At 44.4% G+C, this 14,911-nt stretch overlaps 1 protein-coding gene across 1 annotated transcript in view; it reads left to right on the top strand.

Moving 5' to 3' along the window:
• Positions 1-14,911, top strand: part of CHTF18 (chromosome transmission fidelity factor 18) — a 35,465-nt gene that overhangs the window by 6,062 nt on the left and 14,492 nt on the right. Inside the window, exons 4-10 of the mRNA XM_068117637.2 lie at positions 1,027-1,191; positions 2,547-2,678; positions 3,500-3,635; positions 4,252-4,402; positions 4,903-4,992; positions 10,112-10,164; positions 10,267-10,441. Coding sequence (XP_067973738.2) covers positions 1,027-1,191; positions 2,547-2,678; positions 3,500-3,635; positions 4,252-4,402; positions 4,903-4,992; positions 10,112-10,164; positions 10,267-10,441 — 902 coding nt within the window. The remainder of the gene's footprint in view (positions 1-1,026; positions 1,192-2,546; positions 2,679-3,499; positions 3,636-4,251; positions 4,403-4,902; positions 4,993-10,111; positions 10,165-10,266; positions 10,442-14,911) is intronic.

The raw sequence follows: 14,911 nt of genomic DNA, 5'->3' as shown, positions 1-14,911 counted from the left end.
TAATCAATAACTCAAAAATATCCTTGATAGCCACATCACTTGGTCACTCATGTCCAAATATTAGCTTCCCAGCTCAAAAGGTGCCTGAGATATTGGCCAAATGAGAAAGAAAATAAATAAATGATTAATAATGAAAATAAATAAATAATAATCATAAAAAAATTAAATTATTAAGCAATTTGGTCAGAGAACACATAAACTAACACTATTTCATCAGAATCTGTAACTTAAAAAAAAAAAAATTTTTGTCATTAATCGAATAATTAAATAATTAATCGATTAATTGATTAATTAATAAATCAAAAATATCCTTTGCAGCGAAATCACCTGGTCATTGGCATGTCCAAATATCAGCTTGCTAACTCAAAAGGTGCCTGAGTTAATGGTCAGAAGAGAAAGGAAATTTGATTAATTAAATAAGTACTTAATTAATCGCTAATAATTAAATAACTCCTCAATTTATTGATTAATCAAAAAACAAACAATAACGTTTTTGAGAAAGGACTTGCTCACTACTGTGCCGAAATTTCAGCTTCCTAGCTCAAAGGATGGCTGAGATATCGCCCGGACAACCAAGAAACAAACAAACAAACAAGAAAGAAAGAAAACAAACAAACAAACAACCAGAGTGAAAACTGAGTACTCTCTTTCAGCGTGCGTCACTGCCGAGCCCCCTTCGGTGCCCAGCAATGACGATTTGCAATGCCTGGAGATGGCATAGGAAAGGAGCGGTGTACAATAAACAGGCTCTGTCCTTCGATCCACAAAACACTGCTTTTGGGTTAACCGAATCTCCAGTCCTGAGCTGGAGTTCATTCTCACTGGAGTTCATTTTTAGGGTGCAGGTTTTACATAGAAACTGGTATTTTCCTGATAATTTTATCTGAAAAGTGCCCTGCGTATTATATACAATAACAGATTATATACGAGTGATTATGATAGTTGAAGCATCATGATCTTGTTGGTAAAGCGTTATTTAATGGTGTAAAAATAATTATTTTGATAATTTTTCTCTCTTGACTGCAGCAGTGTCAGAAAAGAGACCTTCCCCGGTTCGAAAGTTCACCTCGTATGAGGAAGCGCTTTCATCAGCCGACGGCCCACGGCGAGCAACAATTCCAGGGAATGACAGGAAGACGCCATTTCTGGAGTCAAAAGCTAAGGCTCTCCAAGAGAGCAGGCAAGAGTACGGTACGTTGCTGGTTTTTGTGAAAATGTATTCTAACTCGTTAACTACAAGAGCACTCGGTAGAGCGCATACCTTCACCAGGCTGAACAGTTTGTTTTGTAGCCCAATGTTAGGCCAGATCTGGATTCGGACTAGAACCAAAATCGAATCGGTTTCTTCTTGTCACCTAAGCAACTCATTCACCTAGTTTAGTTACAAGACATCCATAACTTTTTTAAATATCATGTTATATATCGCTTTTCACCCGATCCCTCAATGGTGAAGAATCGCTTAAAAATTCAATAATTTTCGTATCCAAATCCATATTAAGATCTTCACCAAAATCGAATCGATTCGTCCTTGTCAGACACACAACCTCTCTTCCAGGTTTCGTCCAAATCCGTTCTTAACTTTATGAGATATCCTGCTATATATCGTTTTTGGCCCTATCTCCCTATGGTGAAGAAACACTTTAAAAATTCTAGTATCCGGATCCGGATCTTCACCAAAATCTAATCATGTCGTGCTTGTCACATAGACTACCTCTCTGCCAAATTTTGTTTGAATTCGTCCAGGTCCACGTCCCCGGTGTGTACCCCGGTTTAGAATAGGTACACCGTATCCCTGCGCATCGTAAGAGGCGACTAAGGGTTGGCGTCAGGAAGGGCATCCGGCCATAAAAACATTGCCTCAAACAGGGAACCATGATTGTCATGGGGCCCGCAAGGCTAACCCCCGCTCTAGCGGGGGGAAAATGGCCTTAAAACGATCATTCATATTCATTCATTCATTCATATTCGTCCACAACTTTTTGAGATATCTTGTTCACAGACAGACAGACAGACAGACATCCACCTTTGGTGGCGGAGGCAATAACTCATTATCAAGGCCTTCATAGCCGTTGCTTTTCTGATGCATTTAATGAAAAGGGAGCTTGTTGTACTTGACAAACATGTTGCATGTCTATCTATGGATCTCAATGAAGATGTAAAATGAAGTGAAACACGAAAAAAGGACTCCGTGGTGTAATGGTTCCAACCAAGTACATCGATTACTAGCTTTCCAACGGTACCATTTTTATTATTCGATGACAGCAGGAACCCTGTAGAATAAAAGCGTGACGGACGCGCGCACGCAGACGGACACTTCTCCTTTTAGTAATAGAAGATGGTTTGTAAATTGATGCAGTGTTTGCTTCCATCGATTCAAATAAGATATTGAAAATGTCTGGAGGGCCTCATCTTGACCATTTTGGGTTTTCATGCCATCTTGTCTGAATCAAACGTGCTTTTAAACCATAAAAATGGATTCCTTATCGTCTCTGCTTGATCGCATTTATGATGAGGCCTGTGGGGTTTGTTTTTAAATGCGCTTTTAGAGATGACAACCGACGAGTGTTTCGACAATGCATCTCCTGGAAAGTTGGTGATCAACTTGGAGAGCTTCAGCAAGAAACGAGAGAGAGCTTTTGAAGACTATTATAATGATGATGATGATGATCCCAGGAACGGTAGGTGATTCGTCAGGATATCCTGAACTTCCATCTCTTGCATTGAAACCTCATTTATTCTCCGTTGGCATTATGGGCTCAGTAGGCCTCTCTCTCGCTACCTCTTTCCCTCTCACTTTCTTTTTGTCGAGTGCAGCACAAGGTTGCTGATTTGCATCATTGGCTGGGGGCATGACAGTACCGCTGATGCAGTTCCCCCTGCTGGTTAGGGCAGTGATGTATTCAGGGTGCTGGAGATAGCTCGCCTACTCCTTGCGAAGGACACCGTGGACCTTTAACGTCCACCAACTGATGCCGGCAGACGGGATGCCCAGATTAACGTCCGTCTGAGGGACGGCACACACATTGGTGGAACACCAGGATGGCAGTTTATAGCTGCGTCCGGATTCAAACCCAGGCTAGACAGCTTGGAGGCGAGTGTGCGTACCTCTTGGCCATCCTGGTAGGCCCTCAGTAGGACTTTTACAACAGCTTGATTAGCCGTGTACTCCAGTTCGAGTTGTCTGCGTTCGATTCCCGATGGAATGACATCGGATTGCAAACTCCTTTTGGACCTCCCCAAGCAGAATTTTGAACCTCCATTTTTTTGAAGGCCACGTTGTGTCTTCATTTTCTGATTCCCATTTCTTCTTCTTCTCCTTCACTTGCTCCATTGACATCTCGACCTCAGTTTTTTAAAACGTTTGTGGTATCTTGCTTTGTGGTTCTGTTTTTTTCCATTGTTGTTCTACACCTACCTACCTACCTTCAATTAGCAAACTTTCTACACCACCACCTTCCTCATGGTTTCCCCCCCCCCCCCCCCCCCCCCCCCGTGGCAGCTTTGCCTGGGAAAAAACGCAGGGTCGACAGTGCCAGAAAGCTGGAGTTTGGGCTTATCGATGTTTCACCTAAAGATTCCGATGAACCTCCACCATCAGCATGTGTTGTCCAGCCTGCTGCCCGCTCCAGTGAAATGTAAGCAAAGGACAGAGTTAGGAGAAGAGCTGTTCGTGTTATCGACTTTGAAAAGTTGAGAAAGTTTTACATTCGTATAAAAAGCAGATTTTGAGAAGCTTTCACAATCCCTCTCCCTTCCCCTCACATTTGATTGCAGCTCCTACTTTTGTATGCAGTACCTGACTGGGGATAGCAACATTTACTGGGGTCGTGGCTCTGCTGCTGGCGCAGTGCCCCCTGTAGGTTAGAGCAGGAATTTGTAATTTGTTCAGGGTGCCGGTGACAGCTTGCCTACTCTTTGCGAAAAACACCGTAGGATCTTTAACGTCCACCAACTAATCTCGGCAGACGGGACGCCCGTTTAACGTCTGTCCGAGGGACAGCACACGTGTTGATGAATCACCCTACCTGTGAAACACCGGGATGACAGTTCATAGCTACGTAGGGATTCAAACCCAGGCTATACACCTGAGAGCCGAGCCCCAATTTGTAGGGAATGGTGGCCTTTATTGTTCACAAGAGTTGTTGCTGATGGACTTGAGCCCGAGAGAGGAATTTTATTTATTTATTTTTAAGTTGATGTTTCTTTCAGATTGTACTTAACGGAAGCTGATACTGTGATAATATGCGTCAGTCGTGGACCGCAGGCTAAAATGGTGGCCGACTGTTGGGAACGAGTCTTGCGCCGTCCACCCATGTCTGATGATTTCATAAGTGTGACGTCTTCGGAAGGCCGTCGGGTCTACCTTCGTTTACGACGCGAGGGTGACGGCACCTTTATTCCCGTGAGCTCCTATTGTTACTTAGAATTTATTCTGAATATTTTGTCACGAGAAAGGCTTTTTTCTTATTCTTTTAACCACATGACATGGTGTTGGCTTAGCGGTTAGGGTGCCGGCTTGGGATCCTAGGACCCTGGGTTCGAATCCCGGTCGATCGCTGAATTAACGCCAGGGGGGTTGACTCAGCCTGTCATCCTTCCGAGGTCGGCAAATTGAGTACCAGCTTGCTGGGATGAATGATCCCGGTGTGTACCCCGATTTAGAATAGGTACACCGTATCCCTACGCATCGTAAGAGCGTGACCAAGGGTTGGCGTCAGGAAGGGCATCCGGCCATAAAAACATTGCCTCAAACAGGGAACCATGATTGTCATGGGGCCCGCAAGGCCTAACCCCCGCTGTAGCGGGGAAAATGGCCTTAAAACGATCATTCATTCATTCATTCATTCGTTCATTCACATGACATATGTTGCCTGCAATCTCTTTTTTCTGCTTTGTTCACAGAACAGGCACTGCACTCTGAAGGGCAGTGATGGGGAGCTGCGACTGCTCAGTGTACCCTTCCAACAACTTAAAGAGCAGCTGGCTGATAAGGTGAGTCCGCTTCACAATGATAAGTCAGACAATGAGACTTCCATACTTATGCCTATTATGGATTTATATATTTTTGCCTCCACATCACGTGACTGGGACTGCCAGAATAGCCTAGGTATGCAGACTCACCTCTGAACTGTGTTTTGAATCTCATCCCAGCTATAAACTGCCCCCATGGTGTTTTACATACAAGCCGAGGCACCGATGTGTTTGCTGTCCATCGATGGATGTTAAACCGGGAATCTCGTCTGCGAGCATTAGTTGGTGGACGGTAAAGATCCTACGGTGTCCTTTACGATGAATGGATGAGGTATCGCTGGCATGCTTAACAAGTTAAAAATTCCTGCTCTAAAGCTACAGGGGGCACTGCATCAGCGGCATCGCGACATTCCCAGCAATTTGGTTGGGGAAGGAGGGACAGAGAGGGTCAAGAGCTCATGGAGCTGGTGGCGAGGAATGTGATGGTCGTAGCTCCTTCATTTTTTCAAAAGCGGGAAAGTGACAAGATTACCTATAGGAGTGGACAGAATAGAGCAGAACTGGATTTGGTGGTGAGGAAGTGACAGTTGTGCAGGGTTAAGGATGGCAGGAGAGCATGTTACCACCCAGCTCAAGCTTGTGGTGTTTGTGGTGAGGATGAAGAAAAGGAGAAAAAACTGAAATGAAACGCTTTTTCAAAAAAAAAATGGGGGATATTGTAATTGGCTCCGTCCGTCCGGCTCTCTGTCTGTCTGTCTGTCTGTCCATGCGACACACTAGCTCCTTCTTATCGGTTGCGCAGAAATTCACCAAATTTGGTAGTTATGATCACCACGTGGCAAGAAGATGCAAGAGCAGTATCATTTTTGGCCCCGCCCCTTGGGGCAGGGTGAAAAGGTCAAATACCAAAAAAGCAATTACAAGCACAGATTTAATCTTTTTATATGAAACTTTGTATATGCAATCAGCATTGGGGGACGCATGAAATATGCACTGTAACTATTTCCTAGATTTGACACCCGTGTTCATTCCCCAGTTGGTGGCACCTAAGGGCACAGGGGTCAAAAGGGGAAAATAATATTTTAACTCAACATTTGATATTGAGTCGTTCCTAGTGGAACTTTCTGCCATCTTTACCTCTGCCACCGAATGTGGCTTTCACACTTGTCCTTTTTTTCTTTCTTTTTTTTTTGTGTGTGTACTGAATCGAGGCTCATGAAAGAGCTAACATTTATTTCACAAACAAATCAACCAGACAAACACAATATATAAAAAGAGGGAGCGGAAGACAAGATGGGGAGAGATTTCACGAGCCTCGATTCAGTATAGAAAAAAAAAAGAAAAAAAAAAGGGGAAGCACACAAACACAACATTTGAGAGCAGGGAGATGTGTGGGAGGGAGAGGGCTTGGGGGGAGGAGGTGTGGGAACGGGGGGGAGGGCAGGAGGCATGGGAAAGGGGGGGGGGGGGAGAAGTATAAAACATAAGGACACCAAGGACTTCCAGGACAGAAGTTGGTATTTCAAAAAAGTGGATTTGGGGTGAAATTAGCGGGGGTAGAAAAGATCAAGGTTTTGGATGGGGGAAGATAAGAGATGGTGGTGAACAGCTGTTTTAAAGACCTGGAGGGTGGAGTGGGATTGAAGAGAGTGAGGGAGTTTGTTCCAGAGGTGGGAGAAAAGAGGAATGAAGGATTGAAGATGAGCAGAGAGTCTTGATTTTGGCAGTTTGACCATAAGAGGGTTGCAGGCAGATCTTGTGCGACCTGTAGGAATATTTGCGGGACAGAGCCCAGAGAGAGCTGGGGGGGGGGGCAAGGCCAGAGAGGAGTCGGTAGAAGACGGAAAGACCACCAAACCTGCCTGCGGTGAGTGAGTGAAAGGCCCTTGGAGTTAGCTTCATCAGGGGAGATTCCAATGATTCTGAATGCTTTGGTTTCAACAGCGTGAAGACGAGCTAGGTGTGAGGCAGGAGCACCAGCCCAGAGGGGAGAGCAGTATTCCATTGAGCTGCGGATGAAAGCCTTGTATGTGGTGAGGAGCTCAGGTGTGCCAAGGAAGGACTTCGCACGACGGAGGATGCCCAGTCGGCGACTGGCTTTGGAGGCCAGATTTGAAATGTGGTTTTCCCAGGAAAGATCATGGCAGATAGTGAGACCCAAAAGCTTGAGTGACAGAACTTCTTGGAGAGGATTATTCAGAAAGTGGATGGGAGGGTTGTCCAGTCGGTCTTTTCGGAGAGACATCGTAAGAGTGTGAGATTTGTCGGGATTGAAAGACATGTTCCACTTGTTTGCCCAGTCTGTGATTTTGTCCAGGTCTGCAGAGAGTGAGGAGGCTGCAGACTGCCGATCTGAGGGATGAAGAATGGAGCGACAGAGAGTAGAGTCATCAGCAAAGAGATACAGAGGATTTTCAAGAGAGTCAGAGAGATCATTGATGAAGACCAAAAAGCACAGGGCCCAGAACACTGCCTTGTGGAACTCCAGCCTGAACAGGAAGAGGAGATGAGAGAAACCCATTCAGGGCCACACGTTGACTATGACTAGAGAGGAAGTCCGCCAGCCATGCGTGGAGATTTCCATGGATACCAAAAGAGGAGAGTTTGGTGAGCAGAGCGGGGTGCCAGACCGTATCGAAGGCATGTGATATGTCAAGGGAGACTGCTCTAATTTCCTGTTTGGCATTGAGGACCTCCATCCATTGTTGAGAAAGCAGAAGCAGCATGTCCAGAGTAGAGTGTCCAGGTCTGAAACCAAATTGATGATCAGAGATCAAGCCATTGGAGAAGAGGAAAGATTTCATATCTGAAGCAATGATGGATTCCATGACTTTGCTGAAAATTGGGAGAAGGCTGATTGGTCTGTAGTTGCTGGGATCTGTTTTTGTGCAAAGCGGTGATGTTGGCAGATTTCCAAGCAGATGGAAGATGACCTTGAGCAAAAGAGAGGGCGAAGAGAACAGAGAGAGGGAGTGAAAGAGCGGAAGAACAGGATTTTAGGACCCGTGGGCTGACGCCGTCAGGTCCATTTGCAGAATCCGAGTCGAGGGCTGACAGAAACTTTTCCACCTTGTCAGGAGGAAAGGACACAGCGTCCAGAAGCAGCTGGGTACGACTGGGTACGGTGGGTACAGAGAGGGATGGGTTTGGGACACAAGATTTAGAGGCAAACACAGAGTTGAGGCATTCAGCTTTTTCACGTGCGGAGTCAGCCATGTGGCCATTTGAGGTGAGGGAGGGGATGGAGGGGGAACAAACACCAGAAACAGATTTGACCAGACGCCACCAGGATTTGGAAGAGGGAGACAGATAAGAGAGTTCGGTCCTGAGAAAAAACCACCTTTAGAGGCCATTTTTCCCCGCAAGTGGGGGTTGGCCTTTTTCGGGGACCGTGGTTGTTGTTGTTTTTCGGTCCCCTTTTTGAAGCAATGTTTTACGGCCGGATGCCCTTCCTGACGCCAACCCTTTTTGCCGCCTTTAACGACAAACAGGGAATTACCAGTGAACTGGTACTCAATTTGCCGACCTCGGAAGGATGACAGGCTGAGTCAACCCCCCTGGCGTTAATTCAGCGATCGACCGGGATTCGAACCCAGGATCCTAGGATCCTAAGCCGGCACCCTAGCCGCTAGCCCAACACCAGGTAATATTTGCGGGACAGAGCCCAGAGAGAGCTGGGGGGGGGCAAGGCCAGAGAGGAGTCGGTAGAAGACGGAAAGACCACCAACCTGCCTGCGGTGAGTGAGTGAGAGGCCCTTGGAGTTAGCTTCATCGGGGGAGATTCCAATGATTCTGAATGCTTTGGTTTCAACAGCGTTCAGGACCCAACACCAGGGTCCTGAGAACCGAGAGATATTGTTTCCTGGCTCTCCTGAGGGTGGACACACACTTGTTTCTGGCTTTGTGAAAGGAAATGAGATTTCCTTCCGTTGGATTTGCTTTCCAGGAGACGAAAGCAAGTTGTTTCTGGGCAATAGCCTCACCACAAGATTCCGTGTACCATGGACGGGAGGAAGGGTATGACAACTGAAGACGAGATGGGATAAATCTGTGCATGAGAGAGAGCAGTTTGCTTTGGAAGAATTCCCAGGATGAATTGATGTCAGAGGCAGTAGAGATGGGAGACCAGTCCAGATGATTGATGGCTGCTTGAAGACCGTGCCAGTTGGCCTGAGTGAAATGCCAGACTCGTCGACGCTGAGGAGGCTCTCTGAGAATGGTCAGAGAGATGTCCACTTTAACAAGCACATGATCAGAAGAGCCGATTGGAGCAGAAGAAGAGCAGCAGACATTTTCAGGGAAGTTAGTCATAACCAAGTCCAGAAGAGAAGATGCTCCGTTGACTGAAATCCGGGTCGGGAAACAGACAGATTGTGTCAGTCCCAGTGAGTCACAGAAGTCCTTTGCTGAAGAGCCATGGCTGGTGAGAGAGGTACCCACACCCAGCCAACTGGCATGGTGACAGTTGAAATCACCACATATGAGGAAGAGAGAGTTGGTATGGGTAGATAGAAGTTTGTCCATATTCTCAGACAGCGAGATGTAGATGGAGTCATCACTGTTTGGTGGATTTTACAACACACATATGAACAAAAGGTGGGAGCGAAGGGGAAGCTGTAGCCAAAGGTATTCCTGGGGGTGAGGTGGAGAGAGGGCAGTGCAGGGCGAGTGAGGAAGAGGGTTTTTTAAATAAAGATAGCAACTATAAAGATAGCAATATAGCACAATATCTGAAGAAGTTGTGGACGGATTTTGACAAAACTTGGCGGATGAGTTGGTCAGGTGACAAGAACAAGCCAATTGAATTATAGTTCAGGTCCGAATCCAGATCCGGCCTATCAGTGGGATACAAAACGTAAACCGTTCAGCCTGGCGGAGGTTTGCGCTCTTACCGAGTGCCGTTCCAGTTCATCTTTGCTTTCGGTGGGTCGTGATAATTGACATGTGTAAACACCCCACTCTCTCCAGTTGGACACATATTCCACTTGTGGTTGAGTTGGTGAGATCACCCAGTGGGCATTATCGTGGGAATATGTTGGAAAAACATGTTTGTGTTGAATCTTCAATTCTCCACTGATGTTGAACCAAACATCCTTCAAAAATACATACATTATTTATTATTTTGTTATTTTAAATACAGCAACGCAGAAAGATTGTGGAAGAGCTCGAGCAGCATGAGACAGCCATCAACAGGTCTGTTATTGTTTATTTTCCCTTGTTCCACATCCTTTCTCGGTATATGTATTTGAACTTGAGCTTCTTATCCGAGCGCAAGGATTCTTTCATTTGTTTCAGGTTAATAGAACAGGATCTTCGCGATTCACAGCCGGTGGATGACGTTGGAGAAGATCCCCACAGAGAGGAAGAAGAGGTCGAGGACGCGCAAAGTGGAGGTGCCGTAGCAGCCGGCAGTGTTCTTTGGGTCGACAAGTTTTCCCCGCGACATTACATGGAGCTGCTCAGTGATGATGTGAGATTGTCAAGTCAATAATCACCATGTCGTGTATTTGTTTGTTCATTTCCTTACGCACCTCACGCTTGTATTATTTTGTGGTCACCCCTGCTGCCCCCTCCCCTCTCCCTCTTTCATGGGGGGGAAATTTTTTCCACTAACCAAGGTGGGCAGAGTTCATGTCCATTCCCCCCCCCCCCCCCCCCCCCCCCCCGTTTGTGAGCAGGATGTCTCAAAACTAATTCGGATGAAACTTGGTATACTGGCTGGGTGTGTGACAAAGGCGAATTGGTTCGATATTGGTGAAGATCCAGATTTGGGAATTTTTTAACTTCCATAGTGATTCTTCACTGTTGAGAGACGGCCAAAAATGATATAAAGCACAATATCTCAATGTTATAGACGGATTATGACTACTTGGTGGATGATTTAGTTGGGGGACAATAACAAGCCAATTCAATTTTGGTTCGATTCCGGATCCAGATATGGCCTATCAGTGGGAAACAAAATGTAAACTGTTTGCCTCGCAAAGGCATGCGCTCTACCCAGTGTCGTTCGAGTTACTTTTATGTCCATGGCCTGACCTGCGTACAACCAACACGGATGCAAAATTTGGTAGAGATCAGCCCAGCCCTGTTTTTTTTATTTTATGATTTTCACAAACACACACACACACAAGCACACACACGCAAGCACATACATACATACATGCACACACAAACACACGTACACCAGCATGCACACACACATACACACGCACACACAAAAGCACACATGTACACATGCACACATACACAAAAACACACACATACACACACATGCATGCACACATACAAACACACACAAACACATACACATACACACACCTACACACGTACACACACACACACACACACACACACACACACACACACACACACACAACAAATACACAAACAGACACATACACACATACACAGTCAAGTGAAAAAGTAAGCACACCCCATGTAAAGTTTTGACTTTTTCAACATATTTCAACATACAGCTATTTGATCTTCATTTCAACAATATTGATAGATAAAGGTGATATAATATAACAAATATCATGAAACATTTACATTTTGTAGTCCATTGTATAATTCAAATAAACATAAATGCAAATTTCGCATGTGGAAAAAGTAAGTACACCCCTACATTTATCACTACTTCAAATACCTAAAATTAGAATCAGGTGCACCAGCTCAGGTGCAAATGATTAGAACATCGTTGGAGAGGATCTTGGAGGAACTTGTCTTATTTAACCTCAGACATTTAGTTTGGTTCGCTCTTTGTTGTTGAAGTGTGCGGCGTCACCATGCCTAGATCAAAAGAGCTCTCTGAGGCCTTCAGAAAGAAGGTTATAGATGCCTACGAGTCTGGGAAGGGATTTTAAAAGATCTCCAAACAATTTGAAATCAATCATTCGACTGTCCGGAAGATCATCTACAAGTGGAGAAGATTCCAAACAACTGCCAACTTGTTCAGGCCAGGCCGCCCCAGCAAGTTCAGCACGAGAGCAGACCGCAAGATGCTGAAAGAAGTCTCTAAGAACGCCAGAATGTCATCACGGGACCTACAGGTAGCTCTTGCCACTGTTGATGTCAAAGTGCACGAGTCTACCATTAGAAAGAGGCTGCACAAATTTGATCGACATGGGAGGTGTGCCAGGAGGAAACCTTTGCTGTCCAGAAAGAACATCAGGGCAAGAATAAAGTTTGCCAATGAACACCTCGGCAAAGACCAGCACTTCTGGAACAATGTGCTCTGGACAGATGAGTTAAAGGTAGCGCTATTTGGCCACAGTACCAGAAGACATGTTTGGCGAAAACCAAAGACAGCATTTGACCACAAGAACCTGATACCAACTGTAAAGCATGGTGGTGGAAATAATATGGTTTGGGGCAGCTTTGCTGCATCAGGGCCTGGGCAGCTCACCATCATAGAATCCACTATGAATTCTTCATTGTACCAGAGGGTGCTTGAGGATAATGTGAGGCCATCTGTCGGAAAGTTGAAGCTCAACCGAAGGTGGACCTTGCAACATGACAATGACCCTAAACATACCAGTAAATCCACCAAGGAATGGCTGAAAAGAAAGAAATGGAGGGTTCTGGAATGGCCAAGTCAAAGCCCGGATCTAAATCCCATCGAGATGTTGTGGGGGGATTTGAAACGAGCTGTGCATGCAAGAAACCCCTCAAACATCGCACAGCTGAAAGAATTCTGCCTGGAGGAGTGGGCAAAAATTTCTCCCAGTCGATGTCAGAGACTGGGAGACAGTTATAAGAAATGCCTACTTGAGGTTGTTTCTGCCAAAGGGGGCAACACCACCTATTAGAGCCAAGGGTGTACTTACTTTTTCCACCTGCAAAATTTGCATTTATGTTTATTTAAATTATACAATGGACTACAAAATGTAAATGTTTCATGATATTTGTTATATTATATCACCTTTATCTATCAATATTGTTGAAATGAAGATCAAATAGCTGTATGTTGAAATATGTTGAAAAAGTCAAAACTTTACATGGGGTGTACTTACTTTTCACGTGACTGTACATACATGCGCGCGCACACACACACACACACACACACACACACACACACACACACACACGCACACGCACACCGAGAATTGCCTTGTTTAATAAAGTAGGATTACCAAAAATGATTGTAAAATTGAGGGAATGAAAATGGGTGAAGAAGAGGAAGCATTTTGTTTTTATTACCCTCGCCAGAGGAGCGGGTATTGCACTTGAGTCCGTTTGTTACCTCCGCCACCAAAGGTGGATGGAGGTTGTGTTTTCACCCCCGTCTGTCTGTCTGTTTGTTACTTGCAAAATCTAAGATTTTTCAAGTATATTGGTCGGTTGTGTTTGTTATTACATGGCAAAAAAAAAAAAAATTGGACAAGTATGTTGATCACTCTGGTTTGTGTGTGTGTGTGTTTGTTTGTCTGTCCTCTCACTTATACTTGCGTACAGGTCACAATTTTAAACCGATCTTAACGAACCGTCACCAAATGGTAGAGTTCGTGGTCCGACCAAATCCTATATATTTTGAGGTCAAAATAGGCAGGCAAAAGGTCAGCCACTTTTTATCAAATTTCTAAAATCCTCAATTTTCATCCGATTGACTTGAAATTTGAATAGGATTTTCATATCTGGTCACTGAATTCAACCACTAACTATTTTTGAGGTCAAAAGGATGCTGTACTGAGTGCCATTCAACTTTGTTTCTCCTTTGCCAAGTGTCGCTCTATGAGTGATTTTTCATTTGTTACATTCATTTAATGACATTAAATGTTACATTTAATTTGCTACATTAATGAGTGTTTCATTTTTCAAGTATGTTGATCGGTTGGTTTGTCTGTTTGTCTGTCTGTTTGTTCGCAGTACTACGTCTACACCGTTGCACGTAGAATCGCCAAACTTTACACACATATTTGTCTTGCCGTGGAATAGACTGTGCCCAATTTTTAACTCTCTCAGCCCAAGGCCTCCATTATGACGTCATAATTCGATAATTCGACAAGTACAAAACTTCATCCAATCAAGATGCAATTTCTTAAGCTCCATGACGGCATAAACTGGTGGAGAAAAAACAAATAATGATGACGTCGTCGGTCACGTGGTTCGGCCGCCATCTTGGAAAAACCGAAAAACTTTGCACCTCTATATCTCCAAAAGTGCTGAATATAAAAAATTGAGACAAGGCGCATTGTAAAGAACTCTCCATGGGGAATAAAATATGTTAATGATGATGTCATAGGTGCCTCCATTATGACGTCATAATTCGACAAGTACAAAACTTCATCCGATCAAGATTAAATTTCTTGAGCATAATCTAGGAATAAATTAGTTTAGAAAACAAATACTGATGACATCATTGGTCACGTGGTTCGGCCGCCATATTTGTCCAACATGGCCGATAAAAAGTACATTCCTACAAGTACATACCGATTTTTCATGTCTGTTTGTTTGTTGCTCGCCTACAGGTCACAATTCTAAACCGATCATCATGAAACTGATGGCCATAAGTAATTGTAACATCATTTCGGCCATAAGTAACCTCACCAAGTTGCAGGGGTCGTCACAATTGAGAACCCTATTGATTTTGAGGTCAAAGGTCATCTGGAGGTCAAATTTCTAAAATAGCCATTTTTCATCCGATTGAATTTACAATTGAACAACATTTGCACATTGAGTCACTAAATAGGAAAACCAACTATGTTTGAGGTCAAAAGGTCAAACATCAACTCGAGGTCAAACTTCCAAAATCATCAAGTTTCATCTGAAAAACCGTCATTTTTCATCCGATTGACTTGAAATTAGAACAGCATTTGCATATTGCCTCACTGAATTGGGAAACCAACTATTTTCGAGGTCAAAAGGTCAAAGGTCAACTCGAGGTCAAACTTCTAAAATCATCAATTTTCATCTAAAAATTATCACTTTTCATCCTATTGAC

This window comes from Myxine glutinosa, chromosome 5 (assembly GCF_964187855.1).
Source record: "Myxine glutinosa chromosome 5, kmMyxGlut1.1, whole genome shotgun sequence".
In the NCBI taxonomy this organism is placed as follows: domain Eukaryota; kingdom Metazoa; phylum Chordata; class Myxini; order Myxiniformes; family Myxinidae; genus Myxine; species Myxine glutinosa.
Note: the sequence above shows the minus strand (reverse complement) of the source record. Positions and strands in the feature narration are given on the sequence as shown.